General features: G+C 38.1%; 1 protein-coding gene and 1 non-coding gene across 2 annotated transcripts in view; one reads left to right on the forward strand and one right to left on the reverse strand.

The window, feature by feature from the left end:
• Positions 1-22,414, forward strand: part of ACVR1C (activin A receptor type 1C) — an 87,937-nt gene that overhangs the window by 38,587 nt on the left and 26,936 nt on the right. The window contains exons 3-4 of the mRNA XM_027964938.3: positions 13,234-13,473; positions 20,621-20,851. Coding sequence (XP_027820739.2) covers positions 13,234-13,473; positions 20,621-20,851 — 471 coding nt within the window. The remainder of the gene's footprint in view (positions 1-13,233; positions 13,474-20,620; positions 20,852-22,414) is intronic.
• Positions 12,662-12,733, reverse strand: TRNAR-GCG (transfer RNA arginine (anticodon GCG)). The gene has a single exon. It is a non-coding gene; the product is annotated as a tRNA-Arg (tRNA).

Raw genomic sequence — 22,414 nt, forward strand, 5'->3', positions numbered from 1 at the left:
AAATAAATGTTGGGGAGAGGCAAACTAGTAACATACCATTTTTTTCCATCCATTGGATTGGTAAAAGTTAAAGGAGGATGTTTTCAACTAAAAGTGTCAGACACTTAGATAATATCTTAACCAATGAGGGAGTTCACAGCCTCAACATGATAAGAAATCTGAAATAGGTTCTTTCTTTGATTTGTTAGCATACAGACTCAACAATGTCAACAGCCTACTTTCAGTTTTCTTTTCCTGAGAGTCAGTGAACATCATCGTTGTTTACAATATTATTATCTAACTTTCTGATACTCTTATTTGGAAAGTTTTTTCCTCCTGCATATCTGCTTTTTCTAGCAAGGGAAATGTTGGGTTTTGCTACTAGCAATCTCAAGATTCAGAGAAAAGTGAAAAAAACATGAGTGGCTCAATTTGAGTCGTCTAATAGAAACTGCCATGTTTAGCAGAAATATCAAAGGTCTCTTTCCTTACTACCAGTTTAAAATGGATGTAAATTCATCTCCTCTAACCCCAGGGAGGAGGCTTGGATTTATTACTAAGCAGAACGGGGGGAAAAAAAGAAACCAAAGATAAAACAACTTTAAAACAAACCCAAAACCTTATTTTTGGAAAGGTGCAGACATAGCCTAGCCATCACAGAGATTTTACACCTGCGTTTCCATTGCCTGAGTGGTACTCTCCAGAAGAAAAGCTTTAAAAAAAAAAAAATTTGACCCAGATTAATAGTGTCCCCAGTGGCCTGCCAGAAGAAAGTTCAGACTCTCTGGAGAGAGGTAATTTAATATTAGGTCTCAGAGAGACACACACAAACACTTTTGCAAGGACATGAGGAGTACATAGTGAAGAGCAAGCACTCCAAGTTCACAGGGTTTCAAAATGACATGAGCATGAGCCAGCGGAAGAGGGCACAAGGTTTCATATGTTGGAGTTATCAGACAATAATCATAGAGCACCCATTCTTCTAAGTTTAAAGAAGCAAAAGGAACATTTAAAACATTTCTTAGAGAATAGGAAATTGTAAAAATATAATGGACTAGTAGATTTGAACAATAAAAGAAAACTTTTTAATATTAAAACTACAGTAACAAAAATTAGAAACTTAATGTATAGGTTTAACAACAATTGGTACAACAGCAACTGAAGAGAGAATTAGGGATCTGAAATACAGGTCAAAAGAAACTATTTTGTATGCAGTAATATAGAGAATACAAAATAGAAAATATGGAAGAGAGGATGATAAGTAGAGGAAAGTATGAGAAGGTTTGATATGTGCTTTGATATACATATATGTGATATATGTGCATTAATATACAATGCATATATTAAATAAAAATGTTGACATTTCTATTAGTAGCAGGTAAAATTATATTACTAGAGTTAAAAAAGATCCCCTTTTAATGACTAAAGTTTCAATTTATGAGAGATTCTTAATAAATTAAAATTTCTGTGTGCTTAAGAATATTGTCTCAGAAATAGAGAAAATATTTACAGATGTATAAGGAAAAATAGAGAAGTCCATGATCTCAGAAGGGGATTTTAATATACCATTGTCTTGGTAATAGAATAAATAGATCTTGAAAAAACAGTGAGACTACATGAGGCTGAAAACAACATGATTTATGAACAACATAACTTTTAGAAAATTATAACATAAATTATAATAGTCTTATGACATATCTGTAAGGAACATTTCAAAGCCCAAGAGGTTCTACCACAAAATTCCACTAAATTTCCAGGAATAGATAATTGTGTAATTATTACACAAACTCCTCCAAACCGTGCACAAAGAGGAGACACTCCTTAACCCATTCTGTGCATAACTTTGATATCAAAACCCTATAAAGACAGTATGAAAAAAGAAACAGCAAGTCATTCTCATCCATGAGAATGTGTCTCCTGCCTTGCAGGTGGGTTTGCTTACTGATGAGCCACCAGGGAGGCCCAAACATCTGAAATAATTTCTTTTACGTGAAAGAGAAAGGGAAACTTCTGTATAATTTCCTCTGTCGTTACTAGCTAAACCCAGTTTTAATGAATATAGAAACAGCAAAACAAGTCATCCAGAGTTCTACTTGCTTATGGGTTGTATTTGACCTACAGACAGCTTTCATTTGATGTATATAGTTTCTGGGGGAAAAGTGAATTTCTTTATAATGTTAAACATTGAGTCATAATATAAAAATATAGATACCTGGCTTATCTTGGGGCTTCCCTGATAGCTCAGTTGGTAAAGAATCCACCTGCAATGCAAGAGACTCTGGTTCAATTCCTGGTTTGGGAAGATCCGCTGGAGAAAGCTACCCACTCCAGTATTCTTGGGCTTTCCTTGTGGCTCAGCTGGTAAAGAATCTGCCTGCAATGCATGAGACCTGGGTATGATCCCTGGGTTGGGAAGATCCCTTGGAGAAAGGTTACCCACTCCAGTATTCTGGCCTAGAGAATTCCATGGACTAAAGATCAGAAGATTTGGCATCCTTGAAGTCTCCCTCTTGGTATCAGATGGCTGAAGCAGAAGTGACTGACTTCCTTATTGGGCATGAGCTTTCCTTGTTCATTCATTCACTCATTCACTTATTGAGCTTATATCCTGGTAACCTTGGGCATCCCTGGTGGCTCAGATGGTAAAGAATCTGCTGGCAATGAGAGAGACATTGGTTCGATCCCAGGGTTGGGAAGATTCCCTGGAAGAGAGCATGGCAACCCACTCCAGTATTCTTGCCTGGAGAATCCCCATGGACAGAGGAGCCTGGAGGGCTACAGTCCATGGGGCTGCAAAGAGTCGGATGAGACTGAGCAACTTTCACTTTCAGAGTTCCTACTTTCAGTAGTTTAGTATATTTTCTATTTTAATATAGTTGAGTTATTCTGTTTAATACAATTTTATGTCTGGCTTTCTTTTCTTGTTATTAAAACATGTATTTTCCTATGTGAAGGAGTCATATTTTGTTGCTTGTTTCTTTTATAGCTGTGTTACATTGTAATTTGTAGCAGAAATGATTTTTGGTGACTGTAGGTGACATCAGAAAGATGCTCAGAGAAATAGTGGTGATGTCACATAGTATCAAGAGCACACTAAAACTGTCATGAAAATTCATCCAGGATAATGTCAGGAAACCTAGGCGAGAGAAATCTGTTATTTATACCGTTCATTTTTATAAGGCTTGCTATTTAGTTTATGCTTGCACTACTTACCAACCTTCATATGCAAATAGACTATTCAGCAAAGCATTCAAGTTCTGAGTGTCTTTGTTCCTATTTTGCTACCAAAACATACAGTGCTTTAAAGAGTAAGTGTAATAAGAATTTCTGATTTTTCCTTTTGGAGTTAAGTACACTATTTTAATACTATTGTATTTTTGACTAATTTAAATAATTAGTTTCAATACAGAAAATATGTGCACAACTTTAAAATGTGAGTACTTTCTTAACCTCAGTACAATTTTCACCTTCCTGTTCTCAGCTGTGTAAAGAAAAAAAGAACAATTTGTTATTTATATAACCTAGGGTGGATGGACAATGCATATTGATTAGGCGCATGTCTAAATTAGACTTATTGAAACCAAACTGAAGGATTACATTTAAAGGAAGATAAAGGGCCAAAACATTAGAATTGAATTTATCAAAAATTAATAAGTTTAAAGCATGTTATAATTATAAAATTTTGCGGACTCAGATACCAAGTATTATTCTTTGGGGAGTTGAAAAGTCTCCTTATTTCAATTCCTTTAAAGAAACCCATTGATGTCTCTTTTATGGTTTTCTATTTTAAACGTAAATTCATAGCTCTAGGCAGTGGAAGGTGGCAGGACATGCTGAGAAATACTCATGGGACCCCTTGTGGAATTGTTCTGCCATCACATCAACAAATCCATTTGTAGCTCATTCTCTGAGGACTCACCCACACCTGACAGGTGTGCCAGACAGGCATATTTTTTTCCCCATAAACTGAAAGATGCTATAATTTTTGCATTTTGGAAAGCATCTGAAATGTAAGCATACAAAAAGTCAAACTTGTGCTCTAAGAGATTAATATAGGAAGCATTTCTTGTCTCAAGGAACAAGTACACTGATTTTAATCATGAAATTTTGTTCATAGGGATATAATAGGAAATTGAAAGTGAAATTTATAAGCAATCCTAAATTGAGGATTTTACACTATATAAGCCATACTCTTCTCAATTATGTAAATACTATTACCTGTTTATTGAAATACTTTTGGGGGTCATTATAACATACAGATATTGTACTGATTGAAAATATCATTATCTCAATGTCATTCCTTTCAAGTGAACAAGCTGCTCCATGTGAATGTGTTATGTGTTCAGTTCAGTCGACAGTCGTATCCGACTTGGCGACCCCACGAACCACAGCACACCAGGCCTCCCTGTCCATCATCAACTCCCGGAGTTTACCCAAACTCATGTTCATTGAGTCAGTGATGCCGTCTAACCGTCTCATCCTCTGTCGTCCCCTTCCTCTTCTGCCTTTGTGTTATCTGTAGGAGTAATTATATTAGCTGGAACTTTAAGACAGAGAAGTGTAACTTTTCCTTCACCATCGATATTTTAAGTGCTTTCTCTGAACAATGCTCTCAGCTAGGAGATTGGGTGCTGTTTCCAAGGAACTTTAATTTTTTCTTATGGAAAAAATTGACTAAAAAAAAACCTAACATATTCCTTGAGTAATTACTATCTAATTTCTTTATAGAAATGTATCATTGAAGAATAAAGTGAAAGTAAAAGTGAAGTCTTAGTTGCTCAGTTGTGTCTGACATTTTGTGACCCCATGGACTGTAGCCTGCCAGGTTCCTCTGTCCAAGGAATTCTCCAGGCAAGAACACTGGAGTGGGTCGCCATTTCCTTCTCCAGGGGATCTTCCTGACCCAGGGATCAAACTCAGTCTCAATCATTGCAGACAGGTTCTTTATTGCCTGAGCCACCAGGGAAGCCTCATTTAAGAGTACTCAGTTCAGTTCAGTTCAGTTCAGTCGCTCAGTTGTGTCTGACTCTTTGTGACCCCATGGACTGCAGCATGCCAGGCTTCCCTGTCCATAACCAACTCCCAGAGCTTTCCCAAACTCATGTCCATTGAGTTGGTGATGCCATCCAACCATCTTATCCTCTGTCATCCCACCTCCTCCTGCCTTCAATCTTTCCCAGCATCAGAGTCTTTTTCAGTGAGTCAGTTCTTTGCATCAGGTGGCCAAAGCACTGGAATTTCAGCTTCAGCATCAGTCCTTTCAATGAATATTCAGGACTGATTTCCTTTAGGGTTGACTGGTTTGATCTTCTTGCAGTCCAAAGGATTCTCAAGAGTCTTCTCCAACACCACAGTTCAAAAGCATCAATTCTTCGACATTCAGCATTCTTTATAGTCCAACTCTCACATCCACACGTGACTACTGGAAAAACCATAGCTTTGACTAGAATAGAATAGGCTAGAATAGTAGTATAATACATACTACTATATATAAAATAGATAATCAATAAGGATCTACTATATTAACACAGGGAACTCTACTCAATACTCTGTAATAACCTATAATGGAAAAAGAATCTGAAAAAAAGATGGATATATGAATATATAACTAAATCACTTTTCTCTACACCTGACACTAACTTTGTAAATCAAACTTTGTAACAAAACTTTGTAAATCAAATACATTCTAATATAAAATGAATGAATAAAAGAATATGTGTTTTGATGACAGATTAATAAACTAACCCTGGTACATGCCCTGAAATGAAGAAAAACTGTGAAACCAATTTTAATTTTTCTACATTGTATTAGTCTCACCTCTGCTTGAGTCAAAGGTCTTCCTACCCCTGATGCCAAAGATTATATTCTTCATTCTTCAATCTAATATTCATATTTCCTTAAAATATAAAGTAATTATTATTCTTAAATTCAGGTGCTGGTGGACAAAAGAAGATTTGAAGCTTCTCAGTGTTCCTCCCAGAAACCAGGAGGACAAGGAGAACTAGCCAGGAAATATTTTAATGGGTGGAGCTCCCTGTCTGTTCCACACTCATGAAATCTGGCCACATACGTAGAACATGTATGCAGATAGCCATTTACAGATTGAGCGCCGATTGATGGAATGGCCCCGTCAATACCTCATCTGATTTGGTCAAAAGGCAGAAATAATTCTCCTATTATTTCTGTCACTGTCAGGGTTCAGTTGAATGTCTAGAGCAGAAAATATTCTGCCACTGTTCACCTACTCGAGGTTCACATTTATCAGAAACAACCTGTTTGACATGACTATTCTCTCTGTGAAGAAGGGGGACCATATAATGCCCCCTCTAGTGGAGCATATTGGAAGGATCTAACCAAATTAACTTCTAATTGGACTTTTCCTGGTAACATTTATAAGGGTCACTGTGAAGGTGATGGTGGTGGTGGAGGGACCCTGTAATCGGGAGTAAAAAATTACATCGACGTGTCAGACAAATAAAACTAGTGTTTGCGATGTAATTCCTTCGACCCATTCTACTTCCCATGTGTGTACTTCACGCATATAAGCTTAGTTACATATTCTTTATATTAGACTGATTCATCATGAATGGAACTCTTCATTATGATCTTTTTATCTCCCATATCCCTTGCTCCTATAAAGTTTTCTCCATAGTTTTGCCTGCAGACCTGGCCTGCCCTGCTGCAGTCCATAGGGTCACGAAGAGTCGGACATGACTTGGTGACTGAATAACAACAAAGTTGTTTTGGAATTGCACCCTAGATGGGTCATGTATCCTTAGTAGATTTTAAACTACACAAAGATGTGGAGTCTGCCCAACTTCCTGCCTCAAACCCCAGAGTTGTTCTCAGAGGAATATTATACAATACACACCAATCCTTTTGGTTCCAGGTTTTGAACCAATCTAGTAAAGCAACAAGAAATAAATTAGACATGTACTTTCATTACAATCAAGCAAATGTTTGAAATAATGCTACCCATATTTAAAGGAGCTTTGAAATGGCAGGTAAAGTAGGTTAATCATGAAGATTTGAGAAATTTCTCATTTCTTAACATGTCATTCTGTTTTTGACAAAAGAAATGATTCCTGTTGAGCTAATTAACAAGGTAGGTTTGAATATCTTTAATGTATTTCTTTTTTCTGTTTCAGTTGCAATTATTTCTATAGTTTCCCCCCAGAAATGTGTGAACTAAACAAAAAGCTCTTTAACTGAATTCAAAGGTCAAAGAAGTTTATAGGGTAAATAGACGGACAGTACATCACCATGTCATTTATATGTTCCTGGTGGCATTTCTTCTGGTGCCAGGATAGAAACAGACCCATCAGGAGACATCCCAGCAACACTGTCTTTTTGGTTATTTATTCTGAGAACATTTCAAAGCCACAAGCTTGGAGAAAGAAATGCTTCTCTTTTGTGGAGGAGTTGGTGGTAGTTGGGAGGCAGTTGAAGGTTTGATATTTATATTAATACATTCATGGATTCAACCTTGCAATAATAGCATCTTTTCACTTGAGGAAAAATTTAATGAAAGGAAGAGGAGCAGTTTTAATGATAAATTACTCTGTGGTTTCTTTAGGGATGTTTTGGACCCTTTTAAATTGATGTAGCTGCTTGCTATAGCAACTTTTGGGAAGGAAGCACTAACCTTGAAATGGTTCATAAAAATTCACGTTTTCTGAATGAAGGCCTCTGTTTTCTTTGCGCGAATGTGTTTTTAAACAGCTGTCCAGTCCGTACATATCTTTTCAGTCACTATATCTTCATTTTCTATACATCTCTCCATTGTAATATCTTAGTTTCTATTCAGTTGAATGTCATTCACATACAGTTAAGAAATATACCATTAAGTTGAACATAAATACAATACAGACTTTTGTGCCGTGGTCAATACGAGTTATTTGAAGCAATGATCAAGTCCATATCTCTGCCTAGTTCTAAGGCATCTCCTCCTCATAGCATGTACTAAGGAAATGCAAATTAATTGATGTGAAGGTCACATAAATCTCATACACATTGATGATTTTTCATACTTTTCATAAACAGAAAAGGTCAGCAGGGGAGGAAACACGGAGCCCATCCTCACATTTTGTCATCTTTTTCTTTTAATCTTGGAGTTTGTTTCCCTAAGGCCAGAAATAGGAGATGGCGAGGAGGTCATGAAAGCTGTCCTGGGAGAAGCTGAGGTGTCTAAACTGGCTCTGAACTTCATCTGAGCGTTGGTGACCACCACTGCTTTCACCATCACCAGTCTCACTCTTTTTTTTTTCTCTAGGGAAAGTTGTAAATACACAAAGATTAAAAAATGTCTCCTTTCTTTCCTTTTTCCTTTCTCCCTTCCTCCTTCCTTCCTTTCTTCTTTTTTTCCTCTTCTTTGTTTTTTTTTTTCTTTTTCCCTTGGTCTTTGTTCTTTAGTTGCTAAATCGTGTTCAACTCCTTGCGACCCCATGGACTGCAGCCTGCCAGGCTCCTCTGTCCATGGAATTTTCCAGATGAGAATAGCGGAGTCGGTTACCATTTCCTTCTCCGTTTTTGATGTTATATAGCTTCTTACAGGGGCTTCCTAGGTGGCTCAGTGGGCAAAGAATCTGCCTGGAATGCAGGAGACATCAGAGACACCAGTTTGATTCCTGGTGTCCAGGAAAATCTCTTGAAGGAGGGCATGGCATGGAGTAGATACTCCAGTATTCTTACCTGGAGAATCCCATGGACAGAGGGTCCTGGAGGGCTACAGTCCACGGGGTTACAAAGAGTTGGACACGACTGAATCGACTGAGCACACCCAAACACACCTTTTTACAATCTTTTGACTTCTGCATGATTCCCTCTAGCTGTGCGGAATCTCCCACCTCATACATGCCCTTCTTCCTGCCCTATCTGTACTTCCTTCCCCTGCTCTGTCTTGGTTTAATGTATTGCAGAACTTATATAGCAGAGACTTTTGTAAGCTAAGCACTCCTCCATCTGGGCTAGTACCTGTCTCTGTCTTCCTATCTTCTTCTATTTAATTTACTAGAGCGTGAAATAACTAGAATTAGCAATGTAGCACTCCCAGAACTCACTTTTGGTATTAATATATACTCCACCATGGAGCTATTATTCCGTGGAGAAATCATCTCAGTTGACATGGTCTGAGAAATTAGAAATTGTCATCAAATAGGAGTTCTCGTATGATCAAGACTGTAAAACCTGCTAGAAAAATTAATAGGGTCATCCAAGATAACTTACCAAAATGTATTCTTACCATGACTTTTTCTACCATGACTCATTGGGTGTAGACTACAGTTTTCTTCATTTGTCCCTTGTAGTGATTACAATCAACATTTGGTTTAGAAGATAGTTTTACAGATGTTTGCCTTAAAAATTGCTCAGTGCTTAGGGAGCTTTCTGGATGGTGTTGCTAGCCTTTTTCTAGCCAAGTCATCTTTTTTTCTTACTAACTCATATCAGTAAATTTGTTCACAAAGGTAGAAACATTGCCCATCTGTAATAAACATCCCTGAGTGCAGTACCCATTACCAGAAAAGAGCACTTTTATAGATATTGTGCTATTTTCAGGCTTGCTGACCTTTTGCCTCTTTATTGGTTGCTATAGTGATGATCTGAGCTCTGCTTAATAGAGCTTTACTAAAATGAAAGCCATCAATAAGCTTTTTAACTATAATGTTTATATTGATAGTTCCTAGTAACATGTATCAAAATAAAATTTATCCATATAAATGTATCCAATAGTGGAATTTTATTTTTTAAAATCATGTGTCAGTACATGTTTATGTAAATTGCAAATTATTAAGTGCATTCTGTGGCTTTCTTAGAATTCTTGAAATACTTCTGTGAGGACATAAAAATATGGATGCAACTTGAAATGTAGATTTGAAAGACTATTTTGAAGTGGACAGTAAAACTTTTTCATAACAGCAAATTTTGAAATTTCAGCTTCCATGGTTGATGGTTTCTTAATCAAAGTCAAGTCTGAGAACTCTTTTAGCACCTTGTCCTAAGAACATTCAAGACCAAGCTGTCCTTCTATGCACCTGTACAACTTCTAATGATTTCAGAGGAACCCTGTGACAGTCAGAATGGTTTGACCTGCCAAAATTCACCTGGCAAAGTAAATAGAAGAGCATGAAACATGTTTCCAAAGCTCACTTAACAGTTTTAAATCGTTTATTCATTAGTAGTAGATAGACTACTATTTTTAGGATTATAGTGAAACTTTCGTGAACACATTTTTGAGGATTTTGATTGTTTTTCCTTTAGAATTAAACAATATTTATTTTTGAATTATGTTCTCATATTCTGATTAACATGTTGTAAGTGAAATTCAAGTACATTTAATATACTAAGCTCTCTTGGATTGTCATTGCAAAGAAGAAAGTCTGAGAAATGACTTAGTTCTTCTTCTCATGAAGAACTAGCATATGTGCTTTGGAAGGAATTGGATAATAAGTAAATGAATATATGATGTTTCAGATAGTGATAAGATTCAGGAAGTTAAATAAAACAGGAGAAAGGTATAGAGAATAAACAAGCAATAAGAAGGAGATACTATTTTAGAGTTGTCAGCCAAAACCATCATCTTCTGCCTCAATTACGGCATCAGGTTTCTAATTGGGCTGTATGTATTCTCCAGGTAAGCATCTTTACAGCAAACATTTTTGCAGCAAACAGTTTTTGTTATATAACTAATTGGCCTCAAGGTAATTTTGCTGTAGAAGATGAAATAACTGGTTGACACTTTGGTGTGATAGTTTGGTTTCATTTCTCCATTGATGGAGTGCCCCCATTTTTATATTAGATGAATGTTAGCTGTCATACTGGTCTATAGAGAGATAAGTAGATGGTGATCTTAAAACATTGGATGACAACAATTATTGAAATATGAAATAAGAGAAGGTAAAGCCAAATTGTGTACAGTACTAGAAAATGATAACGTTGGTTTTCAAATCCTTCAGTGACTTGAAGGTGCAGTGTTGAACCTACATTTTCCATGCAACTTTGGGATGTCTGTCAGTGGACATGGACTATCAACATGTGACTTATCTATCAACATGTGATAGTTTGCAAGAACAAACAACAACATAGAGGCTTTCACAAAGCAATACAAAACTCAGTTACAAATATACACCCTAGTATTTGGAGACTGATACCTCTCTTTCTCTTCTTTTTTAAATTTCTTACTGTTTTTTGGCTGTGGTGGGTCTTTGTTGCTGCATGTGGGTTTTCTCTTAGTCGCCACGAGCAGGGGCTATTCTCCAGTTGCGGTGCATGGCCTTCTCATTGTGGTTTCTCTTGTTGCAGAGCTCAGGCTCTAGGGTGCGCAGGCTTGAGTAGCTGCAGCGCATGGGATCAGTAGTTGTGGTTTCCTGGCTCTAGAGGGCTGGCTCAGTAGTTGTCGCACAGGGGCTTAGTTGCTCCACGGAACGTGGGATCTTCCTGGATCAGGGATTGAACTGGTGTCCCTTGCATTTCAAGGCAGACTCTTAACCATTGGACTATCAGGGAAGCCCTGGTACCTCTCTTAAGGAAGGAATACATTTTAGCAAAAAAGTGTTACACTAAACGAGGAGATGAATAGACAAGCCTATATATATATATATATATATATATATATACATATATATATATGTATATGTAAAATACTATGAACAAAAGACTTGGAAGACAAGTTCTTAGGTACAACTCACTATATAAAATTATTTATGCAGTACACACCATGAAACTTTGCACATTTTAAATATATTCAAATATTTTATATTTAACTATAAAATATTTGAAACTGTAGTATTCATTTTCACATTTCATTGTTTTTTTTTTTTTAATGTTTATTTATTTATTTTTTGGCCACGCCAAACAGAATATGGGATCTTAGTTCTCCAGCCAGGGGTTAAACCCATTAAACACTGGAAGTACGGAGTCTTAACCACTGGATGGCCAGGGAAGTCCCTCATTGTTTCCTTTTTAATGTCACCCTTTTATTTTTTGTTATTTTATCTTTTACAGCCAAACTGCCTTGTGGCCAACTGGTTATTCAGCAAAAATATTTGTGGCAAAAATGCTTACACTGAAAATACCAGACACATTGTAATTGGTTTCTTAGCTTTTACTTTCATGCCCCTAGCGTCTGTTCATACAGCAGCCACTCAGAATATATTAGATACTATCTTTTGTCTGTTCAAAAGTCTGTGACAGCTTCTACTTGGAATAAAATTCAGAGTGCTTTCAGCCTGCAAGAGCCCACATGATCCTTCTCTCTTTGACCTCACTGACCCCATATCCTTTCACCTTCCTCCTTATTTACTGTGCTCCAGGCAAAGATTATTCGTGAACTGTGCCCAGTAGGTCTCTGCCTCAGGGCCCCTTGTTACACCTGATTTCCTTCTGCTGAGAATAGGCTTCCTGGAGCTACTTCGCTTACTGCTCCCTGATACCTCCCCGCAGTGGCCTTATGTGACCATCTGTCTACAAGGAGCATCCCACCATCAGTCTGTCTCTTTGCTCGACTTTATTTTCTTCGACTTATGATCTCTTGCTTTTGTATCACATTTCCGTCTGTGGGTGAAGTCGCTCAGTCATATCTGACTCTTTGCGACCCCATGGACTGTAGCCTATCAGGCTCCTCCGTCCATGGGATTTTCCAGGCAAGAGTGCTGGAGTGGATTACCATTATCTTCTCTAGGGGATCTTCCCGAGCCAGGAATCGAACCTGGGTCTCCCGCATCGCAGGCAGACACTTTACCGTCTGAGCCACCAGGGAAGCCCTTGCTTTTGTATCACGTTTCCATCCGTGGGTATGTGAGCATAAAGCACCACAGAGCAAGCATTTGGGCTCTCTCACTCACTACCCTATCTCCGGCACCTGGAATAGTGGCAACGGGTTGTAAGAGCTCAGTGATCATTTGTGGCAAAAAAGAACGAACATGCCTTAAGGATGGATGGCTGAAACATGGGGAGAAAATAGTCATGAAATGTTAAATGGTTTGGAGGCTTTAAAAAGGATCCCAGGTGCTAGTGCTTTCCACGATCCTGATACCGTCTCCCACTGTCACCTGACAGAACCTAACCGCAGTTGCATCCTAACCTCGACTCTCTTTCCCCACCTTTGCTTTTTACCACAGAAACTCTTTACCAACTAGCATGAGTGAATATTGTGTAGCTGCACATTATAGATGTGAATTTTTGGTGACTGTATTTCCAGTTATAAAATACTTAACATGGATTGACTTATGGTCATGTTCTTTCTTTTCTTAATTAAAGCATCACCAAATGCCCCAAAGCTTGGACCCATGGAGCTGACCATTGTTATTACTGTGCCAGTTTTCCTCCTGTCCGTAGCTTCAGTGCTGACAGTATGGGCATGCCAAGCTCGACAGTGCACCTACAGAAAGAAAAAGAGATCGAATGTGGAGGAGCCCCTCTCTGAATGCAATCTGGTAAATGCTGGGAAAACTCTAAAAGATCTGATTTACGATGTGACTGCCTCTGGATCTGGCTCTGGTATGTGCCTGTTGTTCATTTTTTCAGTAAGAAAAACTGTTATTTAAAAATAAATCCCTTTTTCTTTTCTTAAATTTTTTTATTGTGGTAAAAGTCACATAATATACAGCACGCTATTTTAACTATATTAAAGTGTAGAGTTCAGTGGCACTGAAGACACACATTGTTGTACAACTCTCACCATCTTCCCATCTTCTGAAATGTTCACCTTCCTAAGCTGAAGCTATGTCCCCATTAGACACTAACTCTCCATCCCCTCCCCCATCTCTCCCCCCATCCCCCATCCCCTGGCATCTACCTATGTACTTTCTGGCTCTATGACTTTGAGTCTTCTAGGCCCAAATATTATTAATTCCATTGTTTAAAATACTTGATATGGTACATGGTAAATTCTGGCATAGAAACTTCTTTCAGGATTTGATGAAGAGTAAAAACTGTCCTGGCCTAAAGAATTAAATCTTCTCAGTTGCTTTTTGTGCCTTTAGGTATTCAGATTCTCATTTTCACATGCTTTCAGAATTTATTTCTGAAGACAGGAGTTTCTTTTCTCAGCCCTCTGCCACTTTCTGGTTAGCAATAATAGTTGTTGCTGTCTTGGTCATGTTTCGGGGGCACAAAAGTGTTATAGGGCTTAAGCATTGAATTCTGGGGAAAAGATATTAGTTATGCAAAGTAGTGTTCTTTGCTTGTGATTATGAAAGTCTTTGGAATCTGTAATCAACCCCTGGGATGTGTGTGTGTGTGTGTGTGTGTGTGTGTGAAGTTAATAGGGAGCTAACCTGAAATTCAAATCAAGAATATGTTCTTAAAGCTTAGAAACAGAAGACAAAAGGGAAGAGTACAGCATTCCTGTGTTGGCTGCTGCTGCTGCTAAGGTTATATGATAACTCTTTCCATCTTTAATGGAACTTCAGAACCCCTGATGAAGCTGTTCAAAACACCAGGCTGTGTTTTGGCTTAAATGAGCCTTTCTCATAGCACAAAGCATCCAAGGGCTTTTTGGGTTTCGGGTAACAGAGCAGCTTCTCCTCAGTAATCACAAACTCCCTAAGATGGCAGAGGACTTCCAGCCATCATGTGTTATGCCCAGAGTCCGAGTCCCCAAAACTGAGAGAATAAGACATCCACAGCAATGCAAAAGCATGATGGGGTTTTATTTCTAGCTCGAGCTAGGGCTCCCGCCACATCCAACGCAGTGGAGTGGAGCAAGGAGCCCTGAGCCCAGATTTACAACAGTATTTATAGGTTTTAGAACAGAGAGTTGGCAGGGGCTGATTGGCTGCAAGAGTTTCCTAGTATTTACTAATTGGCTAATCTTTGTTGGCTGCAGGGGTTTCCTGGTATTTACTAATTGGCTATTGGCTGCAGGGAGATGTCTTTTACGTCCTGATAAACTCAAACCAGGTTACGGGGAGTATGCTGATTAGACAAGTCCTGGCATCCGCGGGGATGACCTCACTGGGCAATGACTCAGCCTTTCCCGTGAGTCCTACCTTAGCCCCTGAAGCCTATCATGGCGTTTGTTAGGTCCCAACACATGTATATTTCAGCACATGGTGCTGCAGAAACATGAACTAGGGTGAGCCGCAGTGGCCCATTTCGGTCATTCCTGCTTTGGAAAGATCATTAAGGATGATTACCCCAAACAGATTTTGAAAACCTCCCTTGCCCATGGCCTTTAGGAGCATCCAGGCAGGCACAATTAACAAGGGCAGATGACAGAGGAGTGGGTAGCTTCTGTATGGGCATCCATATTTAACACAAAGCAGCTTTGGACTCAGAAGTGTTTATCAGAAGAGAGACCTAATTACACCATCCAGAAAGCCCAAGTAGTTTCCTGGCTCTGGGGGCATAATTGCTTGCTGACTGACCAAAGCCTCAGTGTTTACACCACCACGCAAATCAGGAGACATGTTTTCAAAGGAGGAATATTGAAAAGAATATCACCAAACTGTGAAGCTTGTGAAAGAAATCCAAATTATGTTGCTGTATAGAAAGATGGCACTTTTTCTTTTCTTTCTTTCTTTATTTTAACCATTTATTGTTTATTTATTATTATTTTACTTTACAATATTGTATTGGTTTTGCCATACATCAACATGAATCCACCACGGGTGTACATGTATTCCCCATCCTGACCCCCCTTCCCACCTTCCCTCCCTGTACCATCCCTCTGGGTCATCCCAGTGCACCAGCCCCAAGCATCCTGTATCCTGCATCGAACCTGGACTGGCGATTCATTTCTTATATGATATTATACATGTTTCAATGCCATTTTCCCAAATCATCCCACCCTCTCTCTCTCCCACAGAGTCCAAAAGACTGTTCTATACATCTGTGTCTCTTTTGCTCTCTTGCATACAGGGTTATCGTTACCATCTTTCTAAGTTCCGTATATATGTGTTAGTATACTGTACTGGTGTTTTTCTTTCTGGCTTACTTCATTCTGTATAATAGGCTCCAGTTTCATCCACCTCATTAGAACTGATTCAAATGTATTCTTTTTAATGGCTGAGTAATACTCCATTGTGTATATGTACCACAGCTTTCTTATCCATTCTTCTGCTGATGAGCACCTAGGTTGCTTCCATGTCCTGGCTATTATAAAGAGTGCTGCGATGAACATTATCCTCAATGGTGAAAAACTGAAAGCATTTCCCCTAAAGTCACTTTTTCTTTAAAAGTAAAACCTGTTAGGATTTAATACTCTTTCTTCCTTGAGTGTTACATTCTGGGGGCCACTGGACCTTAATTTCTTGAGCCCTGGAGATGTTCTAGGTTCAGAATATCGGCCCAGAAAGCTCTGATTTGTGCCAACTTCCTTGAAATCTTGTATAATTTCTGAAATGTTTAAGTGATTAAATAGCCATCTATTTCATCCCCACCAAAACATTTCAGTTCATATGAAGATGTAAAGCAGGAATATATGTTTTGGAGCTACTCCCATTTTTAAAATAATTTGTTTATTTTCCTACATATGGTTGTAGTGGGTCTTTGTTCCTGTGAGGGCTTTTCTTAGCTGTGGTGTGGGCTTCTCATTGCTGTAGCTTCTCTTCTGGCGGAGCGCAGTCTCTAGGGTGCACATGTACTTGCAGCATGTAGGTTCAGTAGTTGCACGTTCTGGGCTCTAGAGCATAGGCTCAATAGTTGCGGCTCATATACTTAGTTTCTCTTTGGCAAGTGGGATCTGCCTGGACTAGGGATTGAACCTGTGTCTCCTGCATTGGCAGGCAGATCCTTTGCCACTGAACCAACAGGGAAGCCCTGGAACTACTTCTTGAATATGTTTAAGATGATCAAGGATTTCCCTTTCTAATAAAAGTAATGGAGAGTTTATAACTGGAAGCTTAGTATTTAGTTTAAGAAAGTATTCATGAGCCAGGGCATAAAATCAGAAATTAAGTTTTTTTGTATTTTTTGTTCATCTGGAAACGTAAATCAAGACTTAACTAATTGCTGGACCCTCTCTTTAGATTATTCTAAGTTCTTTCTTAAAAGAAAGCTGTAAATGTACCCAGACATGGATGATTTTTCAAATGATCAGCTTCAAAGCGTTCTAGAGATTTTTCTCCAAAGCCAGTGGCATATGTTTGGCAGTAACCAGTGGATAACAGGAATGGATGGCTATATTGCCTTGGATCACCAGGGAGAATATATCCATGTGTAGCAAGGCTTCTGTCACAAAAGCTCACCGATCAGAAGGAAATCAGGCATTTTCCTTCCCCTCTGCTTCTCTTCCCTGGCCAGCGACTTTAAACAAGAAGCAACTTTGTCAGGTGTTGAGAGATAAAAATTGTGAAGCATATCCCAACCTGGTCAGGGACAAATTTCAAAGCAATACAATGCCTGCAAGAGAGGAGAACTGACTGAGGTTTGACTGCATTGTCTTTGAGAGATGATGGTGTCTCAGGTGGCTTCAAAGAGGCTGGGTAGGTTGCTGGTTTCTGTTGTGATATTACACTCCTGATAAATGATGATGTTTCTATCAGACAGGCCTCAGTTTCTACGTGCTGCATGCTAAGTCACTTCGGTTATGTCTGACTCTTTGGACCCCATGGACTGTAGCCCATTAGGCTCCTCTGTCCATAGGGTTCTCTAGGCGCAATACTGGAGTGGATTGCCATGCCCTCCTCCAGGGGATCTTCGATTTGCAGGGAAAACCAACGTCCCTGTGTCTGCAAAGGAAATCTCTAAGAGTGTAACACTTACTCAGATTATTTTTGGTGGTTGCTTTCAAAGATCCTGAAGCAACTTTCATTGAATTTTACTCTCTCAACTTAATTGCTGTGCTGATTACCTTAGATGATATCCTACTTTGTCCCTGGTCTGGAGTATTGATCATGTGCCTAATAAGTTTGCAATTTGAAAATATTGACTTATGTAGTTTTCTAGCCAGTTGTCATTGTTGTGTTTTCATAGGTAGTGATTGGTCATGGTTATGCTTTTTTGAATTTGTGCGTGCAAAATAAGGGGAGGGAGGAGAGATATCGAAATTGTAATTTGGGTTAATAATTGTTCGTACAACTTTCGTTATGTGTCAGGTAGTAAAACTGACGATAGCTTACTGAAAATAGCCTGGAAAGTTTGCTGCTAGAAATGTTTCCAATGGGCAAGGATTGCAGTCATATCCATTGAAATGGTGAGAGAGCAAGAATTTGGATTGAAAGCCAGTGTTTTAGTTGTATGTCTGCCTTCCAGTTATTCCTGGGCAAGTTTTTGATTACGCTGCAGGCCCAATTTTCTCATCTGTAAAATGATAACATTGAACCAGGTGATCGCAGAAGAAGCTCCTGGCTGTGGGGCTCTGTGGCTAATTGTTGAGACGTATAATAGCAGACTTATAGTCTGTGCTTATTTAGTCATAGTGGGTGGTTCTCATGAAGAAAAGAACATTTGAACAAATTGTGGCTCATTTCAGGAGTGGAGGTAAAGCCTACAGGACCTTACAGGATTGATGCTATCAGGGTTTCCCAGCCATCAGAGTACAATGATCACTAAACATCACTCTTCTGAAGAAATTATACTGTGACCTCTTCAGTTATTTTCTCTCTAATTATAAAAGTAATAAATATTTGGGGAAATCAAAAAAATGTACAGCATTAGAAAGAAGAATCTCACAATTTACTTCACCTAATTCCCACTAAATAGAAATACCCATCATAAATCTAGCATATATTCTTTTTAGTCTTTTTCCTAGACATATTTTGAATAGCTAGATACACTTATTTAGATGGATAGAATTTGCTGCTTTTCGTTAGCAAAAGTATTTTTTCATTTAACAAAGTGTTTTTATTATAGCAAAAGTATTTTCCTATGTCATTAAGAAATATCTCTATAAACAACATCGTTATTTTTGGCTCTAAGTAATCCTTCCTTGGACTTCACTGGTAGCTCAGTGGTAAAGAATCTGCCTGCTAATGCGGGAGATGCAGGTTTAATCCCTGAGTCAGGAAGATCCCCTAGAAGGAAACAGCAACCCACTCCAGTGTTCTTGCCTGAGAAATCCCATGGACAGAGAAGCCTGGTGAGCTCTAGTCCATGGGGTCACAAAAGAGTTGAGAATGACTTAGTGACTAAACAACAACAACCCCTCCTTAGACTTAATGTTAAGGGCGAACCATTATGGAGCATGTAATATGCCAGGTACCATGCTGGGTGCTCGATATGCTGATGAATTCTCACAGTGTTCCTTTGAGAGAGGTAGTATTATTGCAGTTTAGCAGGTAAGGAAGCTGAAGCTTCAGTTCAGTTCAGTCGCTCAGTCATGTCCGACTCTTTGCAACCCCATGAATCACAGCACGCCAGGCCTCCCTGTCCATCACCATCTCCCGGAGTTCACTCAAACTCACGTCCATGGAGTCGGTGATGCCACCCAGCCATCTCATCCTCTGTCGTCCCCTTCTCCTCCTGCCCCCGATCCCTCCCAGCATCAGAGTCTTTTCCAATGAGTCAACTCTTCACATGAGGTGGCCAAAGTATTGGAGTTTCAGCTTCAGCATCAATCCTTCCAATGAATACCCAGGGCTGATCTCCTTTAGGATGGACTGGTTAGATCTCCTTGCAGTCCAAGGGACTCTTAAGAGTCTTCTCCAATACCACAGTTCAAAGCTTAGAGAAGTTTAATAACTTGCTCATAATTAACATTGGTTCAGCTAAAATTGGAATCCATCTTTCTTATCTGTGGCCTTAATCTCTGTACTGTATTTAAAATTTTTTCTATTATCAGACATTTTCTCTTTCTTTTTCTCTAAGTAATAATATATTAAATATTTTTACAAATTCTTCTGCATTTTATGTTACATCTTTAGAATTCTAGAGGTATAAAGCTATTGGTTCAAAAGAATCTAAACATTTTAACACACTCAGAATATATTTTCTTTGACTTTCTTTTATTCCACAGAAAATATCCATTTGATACTTTCCATGACTGTACCTTGCTTTCAATGTAACATAATTGCTTCACTTCATTACTGAATCTGATTCATTTTCTAATTTTAATTTGTTTTTAAAAGATAATTTATAAAGAATTCTTCTGCATTCTCAGTTGTACTGAAGTGAAGTGAAGTTGCTCAGTTGTGTCCGACTCTTTGCGATCCCATGGACTATAGCCTACCGGGCTCCTCTGTCCATGGGATTCTCCAGGCAAGAGTACTGGAGTGGGTTGCCATTTCCTTCTCCAGGAGATCTTCCCAACCCAGGGATCAAACCCGGGTCTCCTACATTGCGGGCAGATGCTTTACCATCTTGAGCCACCAGGGAAGACTCAAGGAACCATATATTTTATTTAAGAGGATACTAGCATATAGTTCTTAACCTTTATATATTTAGTAAACTGACTGATTTTAATGTGCAAATCAAAGAAATTTCCGACAATTTTGGAAAGTTAGATATCTGACATGGCAGGCTATGTTCAGGAAATTTTTATTTGTGAATATGAATAAGGAAATTCATAGTAAGAACCTATAGTGTTTTTTGAGCATGATTTGACATTTAAGTTTGGTATAATGGTGCTTATTTCTTCAAAATCAATAAAATTATTAAAGCGCTTAAATGTTTGCCTTTTATATAAAAATAATGGTCATCATGACAATTATTTTCTGTCAATTACTTTTTTTTTAATAATCAATTTCATGTTTTCTTTGGTTAGGTCTGCCTCTGTTGGTTCAAAGAACAATTGCAAGGACGATTGTACTTCAGGAAATAGTAGGAAAAGGTAGATTTGGTGAGGTCTGGCATGGAAGATGGTGTGGGGAAGATGTGGCTGTGAAAATATTCTCCTCCAGAGATGAAAGATCATGGTTTCGAGAGGCAGAAATTTATCAGACGGTTATGCTGAGACATGAAAACATCCTTGGTTTCATTGCTGCTGATAACAAAGGTATTTTCAACCTAATTGAGTTCAGCAAATAAAATGTTATGTTTATTATCAGAGGAGAATACATAATCTCTTTGTTTTAATAAAATCTCCATGAAAGTCTGATTTCATTTTCGAAAAAAGAAGATGCTTTCCTCTTCTCTGCAGGTAAATAAATAAATAAATAACTGTACAACAAAGCAGGGCAGATGAGTGATATATAGCCATGATGACACTATAGCCAGTTTCATATTTAAAACATTTGATGACTGGTATGGCACAGGAACTAACCAATCAGAACAGAAACTTCAACTGTAACAGAGTTCTGGGAGAACCCTGCCATGCTAGGTTTTATCCCTTTAGTTGCTGAGTCATAAAAAGATGGAGGCATCTTGAGGGTTCCAGAGTTGCTTTGGGTGTCTAGGGCAAAGGAATACCATTGGAGGTTTTGAATAGCAGCTGTTAAGTAAACAGGACAGAAATATTTCAATATTTTGATAATTAATACAAAAATACCATTGAATGATGGGTGAATATTCATCTTTGTTAGGACTATACTTTCCTCTGTACATCACAATTCAACTCCAGGACTCAAGTTTTCTATGAACTTTATTAGAATGGTAACAAGCAAGGTAATTTTAGTGAAATTAATGTACTTTAGGTATGGTTTATATCTTGAGGTTTAACATTAACAACCCCAAATAATAAAACTTTCTGAGATTTGTGGAACAAGACAGATCATCACTTTTTTGGTATATAATTCAGTAGTCACATGCCCAGTAGTCAGGGACTAAATATAAAGCCTGTGTATTACCTATGCTGTCTTTCTTCGTTTTGCATAGCTTTTACTCATTCGGCTATGAAATAGTTCCCTTAAAGACAAACAGAGAACAAAAGTGAGCAAAACTTGATCCAGTCAATTATTTTATTATTTAAATCAGTAATACTCATTAAGAACCTTGAAAAGGTATTGATTGTAACCTCTGTCTAAAAAACCAAATTGTCTGTGGCTATTAGAAACCTACCATTACCTATGAAATTTAAAATCTATGGTTACTTCTATTTAATATAAGCTTGATCATGAAAGTATTTATGATTAATTAGATAGTCAAAGAGAAGCTTATTGTTATACATTTTGCCCATAGTTACATTTGTTGATGCCTTGTCTTTTCTGATTTGCCAGAGAGAAGGTGAGTAAAACCAAGTAAAGCCAGGGGGAATCTTAAAAAAAAATATTCTTTCCAAATTTTTAACTATACTATTGAAAATGAAACATTTCTGATTAAGTTGTTAAGAACTTATACTTTCTCTGTGTAACATTTAGCTAAACTATCTACTAATTAGCCTAATTTGCAATGTTATGAAAGTAGTAATGACGGTAGTTATATGGTTTATCCTGATGGACCTAATTTAATCATTACATTTATTGGATTATAAAATAATGTGCACAAGAAAGATAACCCTTGATTGTTTCTTATTCAGTTTAACTGGTTTACCTTTGTTGATGGCCTCCTTGGCTGTGGCTTTGATTCCAAACGGTCTCTAACATCACTTTCATCTTCATGCATTTCTGTGTCTTTTGCAATA

This window comes from Ovis aries, chromosome 2, assembly GCF_016772045.2.
Source record: "Ovis aries strain OAR_USU_Benz2616 breed Rambouillet chromosome 2, ARS-UI_Ramb_v3.0, whole genome shotgun sequence".
Taxonomy (NCBI): domain Eukaryota; kingdom Metazoa; phylum Chordata; class Mammalia; order Artiodactyla; family Bovidae; genus Ovis; species Ovis aries.